Below are 24,842 nucleotides of genomic sequence, written 5' to 3'. Positions count from 1 at the left end.
TATCGCACAAAACGATAAATTTCTAAAAATGAAAAAAAAGGTCAGTGTAACTGAACGTACATGATGTCCGTCAATCTAAGTAACCGACAAATTGAAGGAGGCATGCTCTTCTTCGAATAAATTTCTTGAAAGCGAGTTATTTGTCTAAGCTAAGAAAGGAAGTGAAACAAATAATTCGTTTTCATGGAAATTTAGAAAATAAATTAAATTCGCCATTGAGTTTTACACACAAAAAAAAAGCTTCTTCATGTATGTTACATGTATTAAAATAATAGTTAGCTTTCGATAAGAGAAAAAAAAAACATTCTCTCTACGTCTTCAACAAAAGAATAATTGGTGCCTAATTAATACTAAAAAAAAAAGATTAAGTTAAGAAATACATCCGCGACAAAAGTCATATTTTATACATTTAAACAGTTGCGACGGGAAATAAAGTATAACTTTCTATTGCATGCAATCAATAATGTATTTACAATTTAATAGTACTACATTTATCAACTGAACCTATCTTTCTAGTTCGTGCATTCAGTCTTGGATTTGTTCTATGAATTTATTTGATTTCTTTTACAGAAGCCAACCGTATGAATAAATTTCGTTTGTATCTATCCAATGCTACCGTTGGCGCCAAGGATGCCTTCCTTTGTTACACAGATCTAGGAATACCTGGCGATCCCGACGTTACCCAGGATATCAATTGCAATAAACTCACGAAAAATGTTTATTTCTTCAACAGAAGAAAGTCTGCTCCAAATGGCGAAGGTGCTTTCGTAGAATTATGCTATATAGCAGTATATGGTTGGTAGTATTTTGTATTTTTTTTTATCTAGTATACAATGTATTTTACAAGAATTTTCCAAATTGAGGCATTATATAAAGTGACTAAACAATTGATGTGTTTTCTAAAACGCCTGTCAGATTATGGCATTTTATATAATGACTGTTTTCACGGATATTTGTAACGCATACAATTTGAAATTATCACAAAACCTGAGCCATTTAAAGTATCAAACAGGACAGTTTTTTCTTTCATAATAATGTAATACAATGCACCACTTTGTTCGTGCAAAAGTAATACCTGTCAAAATTCAAATTAGCGCAAATACAGGTCCCACGAATTATTTACAACTAAAAAAGCATTAAACTTGATAAATATCTGTTACAACACTTAAAGTTTTAATGCCAGGGATTGTTACACATTCTCCTATTTTTTGCACATATATTTTGAGTTACATCTTGTCTTACCACGACCATTACTGGCAAATTTCGTTACACCTGGAACATCACCAGATATAATCATCACACTATTTCATTGATGTTTGCCTAACGCCCAGTGGCAAATATATCATGCATATTCAGGATGAGAACAAATAAACAATAAACATCAAAGTTGACCCAACTAAATGTAGAGTGAAGTTCGTCTGCAACTGTATATTTCACTACAAACAAAAAATATTCAAAATTGGTTAAACTACTTTCAGATTATTAGCACGTCGTTTGTTTTCTGATTAGTTTTCCACTTGAACACAAAACACAAACAAAAAATATCAGGCAGATATATTTGCTCATGTATGTACTTTTCACAAGTCGAACACATATTGTACGAATTTTTCTAACATCCTATTCTTTTGTTCCAATCAAGATTTTTTCAAAATATTTTTTTTTTCATATTTCTATCAGCTCCATATACATGTAACACACATTTTCTTGGAATCTAGTTTTTTTCTATTTATTAGTTTATAAATCTTTGATCTGTTTTATGAGAATTTCGTCCTTGTGCCAGCAATCTTGAAGGGATGATCAAATTATTAAAAGATACCTTGAAATACAGAGTTGTAGATACTCAAAGTTGTCCCACACTGAATATAAGAAAGGAAAAGTACAAAAAGCACTGATAGATACTTAAGGGCATACGATACAGTAGCGATCCCTCGTTGATTTGTTCTTGAAATTTTGGTAGAAGGTCAATTTTGATGTGTACTTTTGAAGTATGCAAAGAAAAATATACCTTCATGACTTACTTTTTGAGATAATTTGGTTCGAAATTTGCATATTTGAAGGAAAAACCCTGAAATTTTTAAAATCAGGACTTTTAAGGAAAGTACCAATACTTTTGAACGAACAGTCATTATCTAACCAGGTTTTTTTGTAAAATATTCCCTTGATCCATGGCATCAGCATGTTGAAACAAGTTAACGGTTGAAATAAATAATTATATCCTAAATTCTTTTAATATAAATGAAATAAAGAAGATGAAAATATTTTTGCGTCTACACAGAAGTGCTGAAAAAATTCTATCGTTGATTTTTTCTTAAAATTTTGGCGGAGCGTTCTTGAAACAGAACTTGATTGATTGCAAAAGAAAAAAACTGGGGGTCCATGTGCTTGTTTTTTCAATAAAAGCAATAGACCTTAATTTTTCATTGGCAAACGAGACGTTTGCCAATAAGGCGCCAAACTATACATTGGAACAAGTTTTATTCGCAACAACGTCGTGAAATCTTTCCCGCCGTTCACTACTACGTTGTCAATTTCAGTGGTAGAGCCAAGGTGTTTTTTTTTAAACCAATGTTATTAATCATGAAAATTAATAAAGCTGGCTCCTCGTAAATAGCATCATATTTGCGAAACCTTTATGAATTGTTACGAAACTTGGATAGAAAAAGTATTCTAGTAAATTACTTTTAGAAAAGAAATGTTCGGAAACAAAACAGATACATATAATAAAAAAATTAATTTGCTTTTCTGCATGTCCGACATTAGTCATACAATTCATGTAGACAACACAGCTTGAACATAGTTTTAATTATTCAAAAGGCCCCGACATGACAAAATGTGCAACAATTATAAAGTAAAGGGGAAGATATAAAAATAAGGACATTTGGTATGATTGCAAAAGAGACAACTATCAACCATAGTTCAAATGACGAAGATAAATGCTATTAAAGGTAACCATACGGCCTTCAACACAAAAAAAAAAAAGAAAAAAAAAAAAAAAAGCCACACCGTATAGTCAGCTTTAAAAAGCCCCGACATGAAAATGTGAAATAATTCAAACAAGAAAACTAACGACCTACTATATAGGCATTACATGAACACAAACTCATACCCACTTAAAATCGGGTCAGCTTAGTCCATTACAGTGTAGTATAACATTATATACAGCAGTCGATATAAGAGCATGAAATTTAATGATTCTGTATCAATAGATAAGTTACCTAAGCTTGTCTTCAGGGTATTTTTTTATTACGGTACATATAATCATTGAATTACTTGTCTGTATTTTACCTTCAATCTAGGAGTGAGTGCAACTACATTATTTGTCCGGTCACACAAATATTTTGTTTCCTATCTGAGAAACTTCTTTACAAAATGACTTCGTATTGTTCAGTAACTTAACATCAATGAGTTGCAACTCTGGTCTGTCAAATACCTAATTCCTGTGTGCCGATTTTTCTCTCTCAATATGTACATACAGGATATTCTTAGCACATCAACGGGTGCGTTTTTGTTTTTGGGCTATAATACGGGGCTTATAACTGTGTCATTTTAACTGACAGTTCTTCTTCATACACATATACATTCCACGGGTTAAATTCTAAAAATGTCGTTAAACTCTTTATTGTACCTTTTCAAAGTCAGGAACAGTAAGATGCGCTGTCATTATTTATTACGTTTTTTTTGTGAGCCAAATGGTGAAGTTACTATATAAATTACTTATTGTTTTGGTTTTTTTTTTTGTGTAGTTGGGTTTCTCTCTCATCGACGTCTTATGTTTTTCATATCTCTTATTCATTTCCTATATGAAATAACAGACATATAAAGTTAAGAATGTGGATTCGATTTTTTTCCCATTCGAAGTTAATATTGTTGACTTCCTAATTAATGAATAAAAATAACAATTCTCGTGATTTGGCCGATTTTCATTGCAGGTACTTTTTTCAAATTCGTGCAATCGGGATTATGACGTCAGTGGATTTTCCGCAAATGTGACTACATCTAAAGCGACGTCGCGAAATGTAATCGTTCTTATTAGAAACATCGCGAAATTACAACGTTCTGATTAACAACGTCGCGAAAACAACACAAAAAGTTTTAAAAACGTTATTATCTGCCCCTGCTACTGTATCGTATGCCCTTAACCCTCTTACTGCGGCAGGGACATATGTGTCTTCCCCTGGCTTACTGCGGAAAGGACATATATGTCCTTTGTGTAAAAAAAATCGATTATTTTTTTCACTTTTTGATATTTCTAAAAATAACCTTTCCTTCAATTATTGAATATATTTTATATATTTTATTCATTATGTGGTTATTATTTTTGTTGTTGTTCTTATCCATCTTTTTCATAAAACGTCATCATGATTACGTCATATATTATTTTACGTCATTTTATGTCGTAGTTGAGTTGAAGGCAAAATAGCGCTATCAAATTTTAGAATGAATCTTTTAAATCCTTCGCATTGATAAGATAACATAGAATCATAGTATGAAACAGAAAAAAAAATCAACATGAACAAATAATCATTGAAAAGTACAAACATAGATATTTGCTATTTGGTTTTAATTCTTGTATCTAACAATATATATAAATATTTCAAACAAATGTCCTCAACTCTTTTAGATTGGGAGGGCCACTGATATGTATACAAAGTGTTGAACTTCGTGCTTGCCTTGGTTTTCTTACTTGTTTGAAAACAAACGAATTAAACAACGAAAAAGTCTACGTTGGTATATAGATAAATATGTCTATAACTAATTTGTTTATACGAATTGTTAAATTGGCATGAAAAAACATTCAGTATTCTGAATAGTTTTTATGTTTTATTAGCTATTATAGGCTTTAGTTTATGTTCAAAAATGAATAGATACTATGCAGTTATTCAAAACCCGTTAGTAGCAGGAATCAGCCAAACAATGAGAAAAGCCATTATACCGTATAGTCAGCTAAAGAAGGCCCCGACATGAAAAAATGTAAAACAATTCTAACATGAAAACTAACGGCATAATTAATAACAATACAATTTATGAAAAACATATGACAGACATGAACCAACGACAACCACTGATTTACAGGCTCCTGACTTGGGACGTGAACAAAAGAGTGTGTTATCTTTAAAAACGGCAAATTTTGAAATTCCTGAAGTCACATTTATTCAATGAAGTAACACCTTACGATGTTTAAATTTTAGACAAGTATCATTTTTTAACTCATATCATGCATGCTGATACTGAATACGATGCTTCAAACAAAGATCTTTATTTTCCTTATACTTCATATGTTGTATATATTGAGTGTAAAATGCCAAGTTGGGGAAAAATAAAATAAAAATGTAATAAAAGATCTTTTCTAAATATGTGTAAATATTACATTGATGTACACATATAAATTAATTAACACAACGGTATTATTTAGGAATAAGTTTTCGTGAGCTATATTTTCCCATTTAGCTATATAAATTCGGAAGGGCCCTCTTATTATTTATTCTGTAAATATATATATAATGATAGTTACAAATAGTATAAATATACCATCGAACAATATTAATCAAAGAAACTAAGCAGTTATTAACGGAAATATTAGAACCGAACCTAAAAACCAAGAAACAGAAAGAAACAAACATGTAAATATATAGCTAGTAGCGCAACCTATCCACATTTTTAGCGGTAACTAGAAATCATGCAGGTAAAAAGGTGTGCTCGATTTGGATTTGTCATTCGTCAAGCGTCAATGTGATATGATAATCAATATGACATATGAAATATGATATGAATACATGTATAACATAGAAAATAATAACCATAATAAACACAAGAAATATTTCATGTGATGACACTAACGTCAGTGCAACCATCGTCTACAAAGAAAAGGGAACAAGACGATTACAATGTAGTGGCAGATCCAGAAATTTTCATAAGTGGGGGCCAACTGACTGCCTAAGAGGGGTCCGCTCCAGTCGTGCTTCAGTGATTCCTTATATAATCAACCAAATTTTTCCCACAAAAGGGGCCCGCCCCCCGCACCCCCTAAACCTGCCTCTCAATGTTTCACTGGGGGAGGATATTTCCGGAGACAGATACATTTTACAGTATATATATATAGCAAAACATTTCACAGCATTGACATATTTTTGGCATCTTTAAACATTTCTATTAAAGTAAAGGATATAAATTGTACATGCTTGTGCTTGTGTGCATGTTTAAACACCATTAATCTTATTAATAAATAGGTCTTTGTTAAGAAATCAAAGCTTAAAATTAATTGCTTCATAGTTAAGCCAATAAAATGTTGGCCTTTTTAGGTGTGACAATAATTATTTTGGGACACATGCATCCTTTAAATCTGAATAAACAATAGAAACAGGGAATGTGTCAAAAAGATACAACCCGACCAAAAGGCAGAAAACACCACAAGGCAACCAATGGGTCTCCAACGCAGCTGGCCCCTAAACCAATAATATAAAAAATCTTATTTTGACAGTTCAGATTTTAATATAAGCGTGCTGTGAAAATACATGTACAGGTGCATGTACATAGAAAACACAATTAAAACAAAAGAAACGTGTATTGTATAGGTTATAAGGGAGCTACCATTTGATTTTTATTGGCGGAGTGGGGGGGGGGGGGGGGGGGGGGCTAGGTTGAAATTTGAAAAAAAGCAGGACTGGACTTTTGAGTTTAAAAAAAAAAGGCAGGATGAGCAACTTGGCAAAAAATAAAAGAAGGCAGGATGACAATTTATGTAAAACAAGTCAGGATAAACTAATACAAAAAAGGCAGGACCGAATAGAGTGAAAAAATAAAAAAGGTAGAACAGAGATTACAAATAAAAAAAAATCGTAAGGGTTCCGCGGAACCCAGAGTCTTGCCTACTTTTGCTGTTAATCGCAGGCTCGACAAAAATGAGGAAAACATTAATAAAAATATTCCTCTCTATACTATCTTTTGATTGTAAGTAGCTTCTGTCCAAGTTTGGTAAAAATCCAGGATAGTTATGAATCTAAAACTTATGCTTAGTGTCAGTTAGGCTAGCATAAGTAATGGAAGTACTGTACAAAAAATAGACTTGTAGTTATATATGCAGCATATAATTAATTTTCTCTTATTATGCATTATGTTTTATTTACATTATTTGTCATGTATGTTGTACACTTTGATTACGCAATGTCATATTTTTTTTATATATGTGCTTTATAAATCCAAAAAATATTTGATTTGATTTAAAATTTAAGATAACCAACCGAAAATATGTAAAACTGACTGGAAATTTTGTAAAGTATAGTGATGTTTTGCAAAAACTAAAGTTTTCTTCCAACCACTGCAAAGTGCTTGACGTTCGCTAATTGAAAAGCGCGAAACTTCCTTAGGACGTGACGTGAACACCATTATGACGTTATGTATAGTCAAATAAATAACGTTATTTTTTGAAAAAATAAACATCTTGACTTTGTATCTTAGTAATTCTTCCAAATATTTTAGTTAACATGCTGTGAATCAAGACTGAATAACAATTTACTGTTTGTGGTATTTTTTTACTGAAATTGTCCCGTTTCTGGACAATGTTTTGAAATTTCGCTACGCACTAAGAAGGTTAAACTATAACCACTCCAAAACTCTACCTCTTGTGGGAGAATATAATCTGAACTTTTTTTAATTGTTTTTTTTTTAAGATATTGTCAGTGTTTTTTTATCGTGTTTGTAATTGGTTACTTTTTTCTATACAGTACTAAATTTGTCAGGCAATTTTTAGGATTTTGTTTAAAAATTTCAGGCATTTTACAAAATGACTAAGTGTTTAAGTCATATTATATAAAAACAGTTAAAGAATGACTGAATTATAAAAAAAGATGCCTGTAATATATAAAACATAGGGGGTGGAGTCCGTTTGAATGAATAACTTTGCGGCTGTTTTGACATGTTTATGAACATGATGAAGTCACAGTGGTATTTGAACTAATGTTACTAGGTTGATTTATTGGTTGTTTGTTGCCTTAAGTTTATGTACAAATATCCCAGGCATATAATAACGAATTCAAATAAGTATCAATTACATAGGAAGTTTAATAAAGCAGGTTAACTGGCGTAAATGTTGAAAACAGGACACGCTGGATAAAGCCAGAATTCTACAGTGCAGCTGCAAGTTTTATTTTAATTGCAATGTGGCACTCTCTATTTGAACCAACGTTCCTTTTCTATTCGGACGTGGCCGTGTATTTTATACATCTTGTAAAACCAAACGGACACCCTCTTTTGCCTCGGTTTTACTGCCGGATTGTAGAAGTCTATGTTATGTACTTTTTCCTTGTAGGATGCTGGAAAGGAACATGGGGTGTAGATTGTACAAATGCATGTCCAGCATACTGTATAGACCACCACTGTTACCCTAGAGATGGTTCTTGTATTTGGGGATGTGAATCTCCTAACTGTCTTTATTCCAAGTGTAATGAGAACACCGGCATTTGCACAGATGGGTGTAAAACTGGACTTGTTGGACAAAACTGTAATAACAGTTATTGTGAGTAATTTATCTCCGTCAATAAACTAGAAACTGTCAAATCGGTAAATTGAAAAAAAAAAAATATTCAATACATTATGATTATGTAAAGTTACAAGATATATGAGACTTTTGTAACACTAGATGGGGAAACTTGTGTCGATTTGTCAAATACAAGTAGATTACATTTGATCAGTATCACTTGGTTTCTGGAAGATATCATGCACACTTTACTTTGCTTTTCTCAATTTTTATCATTTAGTCTTAAATAAGGAAATGAAAAAAAAAATAATATTTCCGGATACCCCTCCAGTTATCCGATTCGGATGTATATCAATAGATATTATAGAAAAGATGTTGAATTTTTGCAAACGGGAAAACTATCCATTACAGACTAATGTATACAACTAGAGGTAACCGCAAACCCAAAATGAATACAGTTTAGTAGGATATGAAAGGCCCTGGAGAAAGTGAAACAATTCATAAGAGAAAACCAATGGCCTGGTGTATGCTTATTACAATAAACGAAAAACAAATATCGTTAACAACAAGCAACGACATTCACTTTATTACAGGCACCTGGGACAAGCATAACAAATGGGACAGAGTTAAACATGTTTGTTAGCGCTCAATACACTCTGTAACCTATGACAATGATTTAACAGAACAACATAAAAGCAAACACTTAATTTCAGTGGGAAAAGACTTGAGTCATCAGATAAGCACGAAACACAACTTAAACAACAACGTTACAAAAACACTTAGTATCGATATAAGAGCAACTGCAATTACTGAAACATAGGTTAAAGCCAATTTCAACTAATGAATAAACTTCAATATCAATTAGTACACATCTAACGGATTAGTAGTAAAGACGTCATTAATAGTACAGTTTCTCATTCAGTCGTGTTGTTTCTGGACAAATATAATGACTCAGCCAAACAACATATCAAACATAAATACATATTAACATCATTATAAACAAGAATGGACACACACAAACTCTAAGAAATACCTACTACTCTTTTTTAATATGAAAACAAGATCGAGTTCAGACTAACAACAATAATTCCTTGAAAAACGGAAAAATACAAACGAACATATCAAAAATATTTATACTTCAAATATTCATGACCTAATTCATTACTCCATAAACTTCAACAGTTTACAACATCGACAATGCGAAGTTCGAAAATAAACATACAAATTAAATTATCATTCCTGGTGTATTTTGGTACTATTAAGATTAAGGCGAAAGTAGTTTACTGCTGGTCAATTGGTTCAAAAGAGACTAATCAAGGTTGACAAATAGAAACTATGGGAATCCAATTAACTCCAAAAGAAGAAAGACCGGTTCAGTCGACAGGGCGAGCTTCTCTTGCTATGTATGCATTACCCAACATGCGAATTCAAACTCATTTAAAATTTGACAACCGGCCGGAATAGGACATAATTGGGGCAATTACAGATTAGAAGACTATAATGGTATCAAAAGATCTAAGACCGCGAAAACATGTCGATAGTGATTTGAGATTCATCGTGTCGGTCAATCAATTTGTGATGGTGACCATAAATCGTATATAGTGTCGACTCCAGTCATTCTACCACGTAATTCTGCTACAGCAGTTGAAATGAGATGTGATTTAGGGTCAGGGAAGTTTTTTTTTCTCTTATTCGCAAAGGATTTTCAAAAGCTTTATTTTCAATGTAGAATTATCAGTTTTAGTATTTAAAATAATTTATGTTTCCCGAAATGAACAAAATGAAAAAAAAAACACTTAAGTTCATGGGTTCAATCCCCGTCTTGATTAAACCAAACAAATTAAAATTGCTATTCTAATGTTTTGCCACTAAGCCCGGTGGCATTGACTACCCGTATGAAAATTTCAACAGGAGTTCAACTGGACTCTAGCTGGACTTGAGACGTATTCCAGTCTGACTTTGAAAAGTCCAGTCTGACATGAGCCGTACACGTACTTTTTCTTATACTTGGGTTATTTGCCAGCCGGTATTTTCTTAAAAGTCCAATCGCACTTTTTGTAATGCTTACAAGAAAATAAACACGGCTGGACTTTTGAGGAAATTTAATCCTTTCTGTAGAATGATCAGCAGGATTTTTGTCTTAGAAAATTTTACATTCATTTATGAGCAGGAATTTAGACTTAGAAAATTTTCATCAGCCAAATCTACCCTTACAGAAATAAAAAGTTTGCCACAATAGATTCTGTTCTTTGAATGAACAATTCTTTCAAAATGTAAAACAGTTAAAAATGAAAGTTTGCAAGTAATTAATAATAATGATAAAATATTTTTTTGCAATATACTTTTAGTTCAAACTATAAGATGTGATACTTTCCCTAGATTTTCAATTCCATTATGAAATATTTAACATAGACTGTTGATGGAAAGTTAAAATTTAATTTTGGTGACTTTTGATTGAATTGTATCCAAGTTAATATATGTTTAATATACAGCAATTATTTAACATTTCTACTTTTTTCATAAAAAAAAAACACTAGCAACATCTGTTACAGGTCAAATTTATATATTTTCTAGTATATTTATATTTAATTAGATGAATGCATAAAACTAATAATTATCATTCATTCTTTAACATCAATTAGAAACTTGAGCCATATAACAGTGATTTAATAGCAGTTAGTCTTGTAGAAATGTGCCATCTGTTTTCAATTAACCTCAGTCTGGACAGGTCACAGGAAGTACTATCTCCACAGAGATTGAGGCCATATGTGGGATAACACATTTCAAAATACATATTTCTGCAATTACTATCACTTTTATTAAAAATTTCATAATTAAACAAATTAATAATTGATTTTCTTTTTTTAATATATCACATATTGAAAATTAAGGCACATGCAATTAGTCATAAGAGGAACATATTTAAAACAACTCCTTAACATGTTAAACAACCTCATGTATTGCAATACAACAACATTTGAATTTGGAATAAACAGGAAGATGTGTCTTCTTTCTTGAACAAAATGAGAATTTTACATATCATTGGATGTAAAGCAAATGTTTGGGAGTAGTTCTTTTCACATTAAATAGAGAAGATGGATCCTTCTGACTGGCATCAATGACAATTTTGGAAGATTGCTGTTTGCATGTGTTTTGGATTGCATAATTCTGGTAAGTACAATAAATTAAATTCCACCATTTTGGTGATATTATCTGATATGCTCTTTTTATTCAACATATTAATAAAATAATTACAACTTTATAAATAGCTTAATTTTTATTTTTGAAGAGTAAAAAGAATAAAAAACCTACATCAAATATTTATATATATTCATGCAATAATTTTCATCTTGTCTGTTATGTCACTGTCACTTCCTGTTTTGAATTGTTGTGTAAAACAATGTATTGTTATATTTTGTATTCCCTCTGTATTAAGGAATGGTTATTATTTGAGTTGTTTTGAAAGTTTTTTTTATTTCTACACTTTAAGTGATTTTCAAAGCCAACTTTATTTTATTTTTACCCACTTTAAAATTATTTAGGCTATTTAATAACCACAAATTTTTAGAAGTTATCATTTAGCTTCTCAATTCCCCATTTCTTGGTTTTGCCAGTAAGACAGTACAAAAAAGAAAAAGAAATAACCAGTATATATGCATAATGTCATCTGTTTTTTTTTTCTATTTTCAGATTATAGCAAGGGATGCATGATGCAAATTAAATCAGAAGAATTAACCATCTGAAGAAAAACTGAGCAGTGGCGGATCCAGGGGGAGGGTTCCAGGGGTTGGAACCCCCCATTATTTTGACGATCAATGCATTTGAATGAGGACATATGGTTGGACCCCCTATCCTGAGTTAGGAACCCCCCCTTTTGAAAATAGCTGGATTCACCCCTGCTGAGATCATCTTTAAAAGTCAAACCGCACTTTTTGAAGTCCAGCTGGACTTTATAGAGTTCAGCTGGACTTTTTACAGTTCAGCCGGACTTTGTAAAGTTCGGCTGAACTTTATAGAGTCCATATTTTTGCCAGAAATGCCGGCTGGATTTTTTTTACAGACGTACTTTTATTAAAGTCCAGCTGGACTTTATGAACCGGACTCCTGCTAATTTAAATATTTCGAGCCGATTTACGGCTAATTTCGCTGAAAGTCCAGCCGGGGTATCTATTATAAGCAATTCAAAGAAAAGTCCAAATGAATATTATAAGTACGGTTCTCAGTACGGCTACAATACGGCTACTGTCCGACTGGAGTACGTGACATGTTTTTCATACGGGTAGCAAGAGCAAAAACTGGTCAGCTCAGATTTCGAATAATGTGACCAGGTAGAGTGTCATTTCTTCTTAATGAAATGTTTCCATCATTTCGGTCTAATACATTGTTAGGTTTAATGTATTAGCATGTTGTTGTCAAAAGTAAAAGCGACTATAAGAAACAAGGAAAATCAACTAACTCAGATATGGCGTGAACGCTTAAATTTTTTTAAATAAAGCTCAATCATTATTAATCATTTTTTACATACGCTTAACAGATAATATTGCTTCTAATGGAGTGGCGACTAAAAATCCTCCGAGCAAAAGTCATCCAGCATATCTGTCCATCGATGGAAACCGGACGGGTAGTTGTTCAAGGACATCTGGACCTCACTCATATCTCCAGGTTGACACTGGGTTTACGAGTATCATAACCATGATTTATCTGACTTTAAATGGTGAGTAACAGTTTCTTTCTCATATTTATCAAACATCAAACGAATGGAAAGCAACTGTCATATTCCTGACTAGGTACATGCATTTCCTTATGTAGAATATGATGGATTAAACCTGGTTCATAGCTAGCTAAACCTCTCACTGGTATGACAGTCGCATAAAATTCCATTATATTGACAACAAACAAAACAAACAGACATAATAGGTACAAATGTCAAAAATAGAGGTACAGCAGTCAACATTGTGTTATAATCTTAATCACTATAAACAAATATGTCAACAAAGAAAACCAAAATGGCAAATAGACAAAGCACTTAAGCAAAACTGAATGACAAGAATACAAAAAAAAATGACCACATCACACGAACACATTGGTGGGATGCATAAGTCTCCAGTCACGCCAACAAGATATTACCAAACATAAACTTTGCAGGAAAGGTTAATAATTTACAAAGACAAATAAAAGAAAACTATAACACGTTATTAAGATGATAAACAACGTCAGTACCTAGTATCTATACTTCAAGACCATCATGTATTTTTTGTGAAGTTGATACGAAATATTTATCAACTAGGTCTTGGTATCCTCCGATGATTTTTATTAGAAAAATTGAAGACGTTCTTTGACATAACCCTGATTCATCAATTTTCTGGCCAGACACTGGTGACGTAATGCATCTTTGGATGTATTTAAAAAGGCACACATAAAAACGTACAAAAACAAGACCGCAAAACAAAAGACACAAAAACAGAAAGATTGAGCAACTCAACCCCACGAAGATCCGGGTTAAAAAAAAGTTTTCTGGAAGGACCAACAGTTCTCGTTCCACTTATGACACACGTTGCGTTAGTCGTTGGTGACACATATATACGATGGTAAGGAAACAAACTGAATTATTGGTAATCTCTTAATTTAGAAATATTACCAAATTCAACAACCAGTACATGTGAAAAAATATCCTATTATTGATATTTTTTGAAATAACGATTTGTCGGTTTATAAATTATAAATTATTTAAAAGGTCTAAACGCCCTCATTCAAAGTTGACCGAAAATAGATATTTCTATAATTTCTAGGTCCTTTTTCATCAGATAGCTCTTCAACTGTTTCGGTCCTTATACATCTTTGGCTGTAAAATAGTTTTGCTTAAGTGTTCCTGATGAACATGATGAAGATAAAATATAATATTTCATATATATATATATATATATATATAGTCAAATGCGTTTTGTTAAAATATACTTTTTCACCCATTTGGTCTTTTGGAAAATGTTGTTTGTGCTGTATTTAGACCCCTCTACCAAGAAATTTGTTTTACATGCACACGTATAAAAATTGCGGTATTCATCCAACGCAATCATAGGTTTGAACGTTGTTTTCAATTAAGACTTGTTTATATTTTTACGTTTGGGCGTGATTTATATTTTCCTTCGGGTTTATATGATCCGTTCATCCTATTTCGACTCTTTAAAATTCAAGAGTCTATCCTAAATTGAGGTAAATTATATGGCCTCCCAAATACCGTTTCGATTCCTAACATCACTGAAGAGACATTAATTGTCAAAATCCGGATATGGTGTACAAATTTTTGCACCTCATGTTTGCGGTATACCATCTTCTCCGCAAGATTGTTGTTTTCTGTTTGGTATTAAATTAATAATTAAGATCCATGTTACATCTCGTGATCAATTTATTTGGCAATCGTCAAAGGCAGTCAGCAGGGTTTAAGAACATCAGTTGTTCGACCTGTTAGTCAAATGCGATTTGTTAAAATATACTTTTCACTTTTTTGGTATGTATATATATGTATATATATCAAAAACGTTTATTTCTTTTCCTAAATGGCTGTATGTATTTGTCAAAATGACCTTAGTGGTCTTGTGAATTACATGTTAAAGTTTATTTGATATTTGAGAATAAACTACATTTAATTGATATGTATTAACTTTATGAACACAGGGTCTGCACAATTGAATGCTGGCACTTATTCAGTATACTGTACAAACACAAGTGACGACTGGACAGACGCGAAAGTATTATACCACGGCCTTCGTCCGACGGAAGATATTCACGTATCTGCTGTCTGCAGATATGTTATCTATGTACCACCTACTATAAGTGGAAATTCCGAAGTCGATTTGTGTGAAATAGAAATTGGTGGTAAGTACTTGTCATATATCTTTATTAATCCTAGGTAATTTGACTGTTCAAACGCTTAGTTGGGTAGCCATAATTGCGGTAAACATTGAGACTACACTACCAACACTAAGCTTAAAAAAAGTAACTATAAGTAAAATTTTGCCTGATAAAAATGCATTCTTAGCGTTAATAATTTTAGGAGACCTATAAAAGGAATAAAATATCAAAGGCTTTTTAAAATGTCAAAAGATATAAATCATAATGGTCAATAGCTATGAATAGAATGCAAGAGAAGAAAATAACAACAGTCCAAAAACCTCAAGGGTGAGTGTGGGTTATGGTTATTTGCCGGTTAAAAATTTGAAGAACAAATATTTTATTCAGGGAGAAAGAAAAACACATGTCTAATCCAGATTTGTTCATTGAATCTAAAGTTCTTAAAATATATTCACATATCGCGCTAAAATAACAAATACATTATTTGATTATGTTGATGGTACAACCAATATATTCAGGATTAAAACCAAATACAAGAACCCCCTTCTCTTCTTTCAAGTTAAATGGTAGTTCCCTATCTTAGTTTAGTATTAACTGCATTCTTGATCAGTTCATACTTAATTGTATTCAGCAGTTCAGAGCATTTATTGTTGTTATCATTTAATGTATTGTTAGATCAGAGAAGTGTGTCTACTTCTAAATTACTAAAATTCTCATTATAACAAGTGCTTTTTTCAAATTTCTTATGTAGGTTGTCCTTTTGGAAAATATGGAGTGAACTGTGAAATGAACTGTTTAGAAAACTGCATATTAGGATCTTGTAATTTAGTTAATGGAAACTGCACACATGGTTGTGTTGATGGCTGGATTGGTGAAAGGTGCAACGAACGTAAGCATATTATATGGATCAGACAACAAATACTTGAGCTATACACCTAATTTTAGGAATGTTTTAATCATTTACTTTATAAAAATAACTGATATAAAGACAACATATAAAAAATAGGAAATGTTAAATGGGTTTGATAATAAAAACAATCTGATGTTACTCGCCAAAAAACTCGTTTAGTCTTTTAAGAACACACTTCATTGTTAGTTTTCGAAAAAAAAAAGATAGCGGAAGGAATTTTTGTAGTCAGTTTACGAGTAATTTGGGTGCCTATCATTAATTAATTTTGTTTTAGCCTGTTATGAAGGTTGGTTTGGAAAACAATGTATGCACGCATGTTCATCGCACTGTTTCTTGCCTCCTTGTAACCATGTGACGGGAGAATGTAATGGAGGATGTCAAAAAGGATGGAAAGATAATAACTGCTTTGATGGTAAGATACGTATTGTTGTATTGTAGGTATAACAGAGTGGTCCACACATCATGGATGTCTGGAAGCAACATCCTCATATTTAATCGAGACCAAATGTTTTAACAAAAAAAATATAAAACGTTAGACATCACAGTAAAATCATAATTTTATATCCATTATTTAATTCCTATCATTAGAAGTCATAACTTTATGTTCATATATGTATGTATTATTCAACCAACATAATGCTTTGGATTAACTAAACATGCATCATCATCAGCATCACCATCATCGTCATCATCATTATCGTCATCATCGTCATTATCGTCATCATCGTCGTCGTCATCATCGTCATCGACAACATCATCGTCGTCATCGTCATCATCGTCACCATCGTAATCGTCATCGTCGTCATTGTCATCATCAATAATTATGATTTTATATTTCGTCATCGTCATCGTCATCATCATCATCATCATCATCATCATCATCAATAATTATAATTTTGAATTGAAATGTTCAAACAATTATGCATTGACATTTTAGAATGCAGTCATGGATATTTTGGAAGAAATTGCTCACAGTCATGTGATGGATGCATATCGAACAATTGTGACCGTTTTGACGGCTTCTGCAATGTCGGGGACAAATGTAAACCAGGGTATATAAACCACCCTAAATGTAATCAATGTATGTATTTTAAAATAAGTCTTCTGTTCCAAAAACAATTTCAAGTTTCATAAATATTTGATGGAATGTTTAAGATAATTGTAATTTTTTTTTCATAATTGTTTATCTTCTATTTAAACGCAAGAGACCAATTGTGGTATTTCTAGACTGAAGGTTAGGGAATATTTGAACTGATATCAATATTTATAAACAACGTAATGGTGATCATTATTCTTCCACGAGAGTATTTTCTGTTCAGCAGTTTTCAGTTTGAATGTTTGAACCAAGGTTTCATTTCCGTATAGCAAAGTTGATGTAAGATGATAGCTGAAGGTATAAAGCCATGTTTAATATTTGGATTTCAAAAATTGTATATATATTTTAAGCAAAAGGGTGCTGTGCGAACAAAATGTGAAAAAAATAGCTACTACTATCTTAGATATGCGTTTTAACTTGGAAAAAACCAAGATTCGAAACGTTATTTTGCGACAATACAATGAAATGTTAATTTGTTTGGTTATTACTCATTTAATTTATTAATTGCTATAGCTAGTAGCTAGTATTTATAGTGTGTTCTCTAGATTGATGTATTTCATAAATATAAAAAATACATGTGTTTGCCGTAAGTACTATCAAAAGTAAATTTTTATGTTTTGTTTTTGTTTTGAAATCAATAATGAATTAACAATAGAAACAAAACTGTGTATGGCCATTTCTTAGTTTGTCCACCTGTTGTTAAGATTAAAGAACAAGCTGTGCAATGTGCACAAGTGTAATTCCTGTGCCATGTCAGCATTTCTGTACTTTTTGACATTTAAATATATATTCTTATTCATATTGTAGCTCTTATATTACCTAGTATTAATAAAACATTCAATATTTTAACAAAAAGATCAATTTAACAATAGATACAAAATGTGTTTAAACTCCAATACGTTCTATATAACTTTCAGCATGTGATTACTGGTTCTATGGTGAAAACTGTGCCAAAAAATGCAACTGCCTCTCTGATCCTTGTAATAAATCTACTGGATTGTGTCCTGACGGGAAATGTGACAAAGGATGGTTTGGTGAATCTTGTAATAAAGGTTTGTCAAAGACAGTATAATACTTCTTTGTGTTTTAGTGCTTTCAAAACTTCGTAGATATTCTGAAACTAGTAAGGTCAACCTGTAATTTGTTGATACACAATTTACAACACGCATTGCAAACAGTACGTAGGAATCATAAATGTATTAAAGGAAATGAGGCTGTAACTATAATCGAAAGAGCGCGGTTATTCTGTGACCGTAGCGTTAACATTAACATCTTTGACATTCCTATATTGCTGCTATGTATGTGTTGGAATGAACAAAATCATTTATATATTATCATGAATTATGTATGGAAGTGAAAAGTCTTTGAAGGAGACTTTAAATGATTTGATTCATTCCAAAAAAGAATTTGGGTTAAATATATGAATTTCTGTTCACATGTACTACTCAGTTAATTTAAAACATATTCTTCTGTTTATGTTTATTTCAGAATGCAGCGAAGGATATTACGGGTACAATTGTATCGGTTACTGTAACAACTGCTTTAACACGTCATGTGAAATATATGAAGGCAATTGTACTTATGGTTGTATTGAGAAGTTAAGTGGTCCACATTGCAAGCAAGCCGGTAATTACAGAGATGATGTTAAAATAGTTGATATATGCGTATTTATTGTATACTTGTTTTGTAAATAATTTGTAAGTACAAATCAGTATTTTTTTTAGTATAAATCAGCATTATTATTAACATTGAAATTAGTTTTGAAAGAATTATTAAATTAGTTGGCAAACGAAATCCTGAGACAATATAATTCGTTATTTACGTACTGTTATATTTATAGACTTTCAGCCGTTAGAAGAACAAGGACCTGTTACAATCGTTATAGGAGGAATTTGTGCTGCAATATTTGTGGTGATTCTTGCAATTATATGTTTTATCGTTTACAGGTACTTATTTGTGTCAGTAGTTTTCCTCTAAGAATAATATTCTCATAATTGATAGACAATACATATATTTTAAAGGGGGATTCACGGAAACATGGGAGCATACACTTATTATGTCAGTGCATCTCTAAATCAAAATCCCCATATTTTTGCCTATACTACTCTGCCATTTTATCCATTTATTTTTATTGTTCGCACATAATCAAGATATCACTGTCTTTTTATGTAAACATTATACATGATTATACAAAAAGTCATTAAAGTGATCAGTCTTATAATTCAGTACGACTGACACGCGTTTCGTTTCCATTCATTGTGACGTGTTTTAGCTTTGAAGCACAAAATTCCCAAAAGTAAAAAAAAAAGCCAATGGGCAACTTTTCATAAGGATAGAACAGTCTTAATGTTTCGAATGATTTTCACATTTTGTGAACGTTGAATTAACAGAAAATTAGTGCATCAATGCTATTTAATGCCTATACAAGAAATTAAAATCAGTGGATTTAAATTTTCTTTTGTGTATTACAGACGGTTCTTTAGATTGCAAAAACACAGAAATCATCCAACTATGAGAGAAAGTGAGTACCTATTTTTTTTTTTTATCTTTTTGATGTCTTTCATTGATATTAATATTAATGTTACTATAGATAAGAAAGAATATTTTCTTATACTAAATACCCAATGGTTAAATGGAAATGTATGATAAGACCAATGTTTGGTCCTTTAAATTCTGTAATCAAATTTATTATTATTCTACCGATTACATTATGACAATCGTCATCTCTTCATACATGTAATGCATCAGCATGTCAAACAGCAATTTCTATTTATGCAATAGAGCTTCATCATTATTGCATTGTGTGCAAAATGACAAAAAGCCACGTCATAAGATCGTGTCATTAATATATGATTGATGATATAGACTAAGGGGTCATTCAAAAACCAAGATTAAGTGGAAGAGTGGCAAAAACGAAGCTGGCGAAGAGACAAACAAGTCCACAAAAAACTAAATAAAAACATAAGACAGAGCAACACTAGATTATTGTACGAAGATGTGGATGTGATCATGTGACTAAATGATTTTTTCGGGTGAGGCCTTTGCTCATTATGAAAACAAGGAGATGTGGTATAATGACATATGAGACAGCTATCCATCAGAGATCAAATGAAGTGGATGTTATCAATTACAGGTCACCGTGCGGTTTTCAACAATGAGAAAAGAACCCATACAGTATAGTTGGCTATGAAAGGCCCGACATGAAAACTGTGAAACAAATTAACGAGAAAACTACCAGCTTAATTTATAACAAAACAATTTACGAAAAACAAATATGACAGATATGAATCAACGACAACCACTGAACTACAGGCTCTTGACTTGAGACAGGCACATACAGAATGTTCCCCTCCCAAACCTGGAACAATGGTGTAACATCACACAATAAAACCAAACTAAGGTACAGCAAAATTTCCGAACCAAATCTTAGTATCTATGAACTGATGAAAGAACTTGGTTAAGGTCTTCTTAAACTTTTGTTCACGAAATCCCTTACTGAATAATTGACCAGTTATTCAAAAAATTCATATCTATTTGGTTTTCCAGACTATGGGCAAAATTTCGATTTTTAGGCCAAATATGTCAATTTCTACATGTTCATGGAATCCTCAATGACCTTTCTTCACTAAATTGTCATATTCATTTATAAAAAAATACAATGTTTAGTAAGGCTTGAATAATTTAAGTATTTTTACAATTTCAGGGGCCAACAAATGTATCTTTTAAGACCATCACCTTTTTAGGAAATCTCATATTCTGTCAAATAGCCTTTGATATAAATTTATATCATTTAAATCCAAAAGTTGTTAGTAGAAATCTGGTTACATAAACATTCTTCCTAAAAACACGTGTATGGTAATTTATTTGACCTTCACATGGGACATTCGACGAGTTCATGTTATTTTAGATTTATCAATCAAACAAAAAGTTCATATTTGAAAGGTTGGAGGTTAAGTTATTTGATTATCATTCAAACAATTTTCTTTGTGCAAGGTACAATTTTTATATACTATTATGGGATAAAATTCCTCAAACTTTACAGATCATGCGTTTGCTTCCTTGAAACATGCATATCTTAAAGATAAATATCGAAATATATTTTACGCACGTTTACTTAATGAAAAATAATTATGTGTGTCTTAAAAAAACCCGCAATTGTCAGTATTATAACGCTGTTACACTACTAAGTCTACCCAAACGAAATAAGTCAGTAAATGAAGTAAGCATATGGCCGATCTGCCTTTTATGTAACATGAAAAATTAGTTTGATCGTTTTAGATCCGAACTCGTTTTAGATCCGAATTCGTATACCCCTAAAAAACTTGCCAGACAATAGTTGCATATAGCTGCAGTAAAAATATAAATGTTTACATTAACAATGTAATGAAATGTCACAAACCTCGTCCTTCTTAATCTGTTATTTCTTAGATCTATTTGATTTTTTTTAAAGGAATGAAATATTCACGAATGCATAAAAAATGAAGTACACACAAGTTTTCAAGCTGAATTTATGCTTTCCTACCATTATTCTCTTCCAAAAAAAAGGAAATAAGCAGTATGGTATATATGAATTTGCACAGAAACTAGAGAACGTACGCAACTCGCATACCTATGAACATATATGATTAAGCAGTAAACATATAGTCTATAATTTGTATCATAGAAAAGTAAATACAAATTTGTGAGCTACAAAGCTTAAAAAAATTAGATTAGTGAATGCGGCGACGTTAAACGAAAATACAATACCTGCGAACAAATAACATAATATTGTTTGGATGTAATTATAAAGAATCTTTTTCATTCATTGATTGAAGAAATGTTTCTCTAAACAAACTTCTTCCTATATTGTTTCTCAATTTTCAGATACAAAGACTCGTTCAGCTACAACTGATCAAAGTGTAATGTATGAAAACGTGAAAGGCGACTTTACAAGTTCAGAAAATATACGACTATCGTTTGAAGAAAAGCACGATGGAAAAATCCAAACATTTGATATAAGTTCTAATGATTTGCCAGATGAAGAGGAAGAGGGGAATGTCAATGTTTATGGCAATGTTATTTCGGAAGATGATATATGTCAGTACAAAATTCAAATTGAGGACCTGTCAAACGTGATAAATGAAAAGCGTAAAGACAATGGCTTTGAAAATGAATATGGGGTTGGTAGAACACATGTTCTCTTGTTGAATTCACGATTCCATTAGTCAATATTAAACTTTGTACAAATTGTAATTTGTACCAGCACTTTTTTGATAAATTATAATTTGTACAAAATCCAAACACAAGTTATAATTTGTACAAGTTTTTTGGACGAATTATAATTTGTACAAAATGATAACGTGTACAAAACGTGTGTCTTAATACACATATACGTACATTTCGGCCAAAATGATTTTTTTGCAAATTTAATACCCAGCTCAAAATTTGCATTGATATATCGTGTTTGATAAGTTTTATACTTATTAGTTGTCGCCTCCAATATGGTTGCTGCAATATTGTGAATTTACGGACATTTTTAGTATATCTTAGTATACTTCGAATTTAAGGAGATTTTTAGGATGACTTGGTATACTTCGAATGACGTCCTCCAAATAAATATATGACGCATTTAAATAGTCATAATATACAATACGTGATCGAGTATCGACAAGTATCCCAAGCACAAGACCTTATGGTTTATTTTTAAATAGGATCGACTGTGATAACTGCTTAAAATATATGAATATTCGTAGGGGAAAGTTTACCTACTGATACTTTTAAGATATCTCAGAGAGCTTCTTAGAATATAACGTATCTCAATCTCCCCAAAAGAGACAGTCGGATTTAGAGTTATGAGTACTCTTTTAAACCTATCAAGACAACGCAGTTATACATTATACACATCATTAAATAAAGGCAACAGTAGTATACCGCTGTTCGAAATTCATAAATCGATTGAGAAAAAACAAATCCGGGTTACAAACTAAATCTGAGGGAAACACATCAATATAATAGAACAAAGACACAACGGAAACACTAAAATGCAGCACACACAGAAACGAATTATAAGATAACAATGGCCATTTTTCTGACTTGGTACAGAACATATTAAGAAAAAACAGTAAATTTATAAAATATAAAAATGACCATATAATTGATATACATGTTAACACCGAAGTGGTGACTAACTACAGAATAAAAACGAATACGTAAAACAACCTAGATCAGCACATAAAAAACAGCACAACAGAACAACCCAATGTATGTCAGCCAAATAGATCGACGCACAAAAGTGACGTCACAGGTAAATTTCTAAAAATTTCCAAAAAATAGGATAGAGTTCAAGATTAGGTTTGTGATACTGATATTACATTATTTAATAACAATGAAAATTATAATACTTATTAATATAAAATTGTGTTAGTAATTAGATAATTAATTGTATTATTTATCATAAAACCTTTTTCAGCATAGTATTATTAAATTTAATGAATAACTAATTCCTACCTAACCATTTGACGATTATTGAATTGAATTGAATTGATGTTAAGCTCTAGAATATAATTAAAATGTACAGAATGGGACATTTAAACTGGCATATACTTGATTAATAAGTAAAACGGGGTATAATATATTTTACAGATGTTCCCAAAAGGTCTAATTCATGCTCATGTTGAGGGATCAAAAGAAGAAAATAAAGCTAAAAATAGATTTTTGTCGACATGGCCATGTAAGTGAAAAATATTAATTACGAAGATTTATGTAGGAAAATACCATGTTCAAATTTATAGTAGTTTATTCATTTGTGTACTTGGAAATCATATCCATGGTTTTAAATAACAGTTACCATGGAAAAATGAAAAAGACTTGAGAAAGCTTTAACGGTCGAACTTTGACATCTACACTCTATTGATACATATCATTATGAATTAATAATTTGTGTTTTAGATTGAATTAGTATTGTTGGTCCCATACACAAAATATATATAATTTATGCTAGAAAATAAATGTGTATCAACATAACGACAAACCATGATTTCATTACAGATGACCACTCCAGAGTAGTTTTGAAAGGAGATACAAAATCGGATTACATAAATGCAAATTACATCGACGTAAGTTCCTAATTGTATCTATATATACAGGTTGGAATAACAATGTAGATGTTATAACATAAAGTGCATGTAACATACCTTTGAATTTATAAAACATATATATTAAATAGTTTAAAATCAATAACAAATAAAAAATAATTAAAAATAACAGTATTAAAGACCAAAAATGAAATAAAAAAAAAAAAAAAAAAACATATCATGCATTTCTGTAACCGAGTAAAGTTCATATTAATTTTTGTATCTAGAGGAAGTTCATATAAACTATCATCAATTGCTTTGGGTAAGTTTACCCCTCGGGCCACCCCCAATCCCCCCAAACAAATAGGCCAAAAGCCTAATATATGGAAATTAGCAATCATGGTACTTTAGGTTCAGTGATATTTATCTGTCAATGTTATGACTTGTAGGTTCAGTAATATT

General features: G+C 31.5%; 1 protein-coding gene across 1 annotated transcript; it reads left to right on the top strand.

Annotated features, from left to right (window-relative positions):
* The first annotated feature begins 8,396 nt into the window (after positions 1-8,396).
* LOC127707280 (multiple epidermal growth factor-like domains protein 10) lies at positions 8,397-24,494 on the top strand. Its single transcript, XM_052211818.1, has 13 exons — positions 8,397-8,512; positions 13,008-13,187; positions 15,146-15,346; positions 16,074-16,211; positions 16,507-16,644; positions 17,170-17,313; positions 18,246-18,380; positions 18,817-18,954; positions 19,169-19,274; positions 19,800-19,849; positions 22,192-22,487; positions 23,950-24,037; positions 24,355-24,494. Exons 2-13 carry the CDS (start codon positions 13,166-13,168, stop codon positions 24,432-24,434), a joined length of 1,536 nt encoding a protein of 511 aa, XP_052067778.1. The 5' UTR covers positions 8,397-8,512; positions 13,008-13,165; the 3' UTR covers positions 24,435-24,494.
* The last annotated feature ends 348 nt before the right edge of the window (positions 24,495-24,842 follow it).

Source organism: Mytilus californianus, unplaced genomic scaffold, assembly GCF_021869535.1.
Source record: "Mytilus californianus isolate M0D057914Y unplaced genomic scaffold, xbMytCali1.0.p SCAF_61, whole genome shotgun sequence".
Lineage (NCBI taxonomy): Eukaryota > Metazoa > Mollusca > Bivalvia > Mytilida > Mytilidae > Mytilus > Mytilus californianus.
The sequence above is the reverse complement of the archived record's forward strand: the minus strand, read 5'-3'. Positions and strand labels throughout refer to the sequence as shown.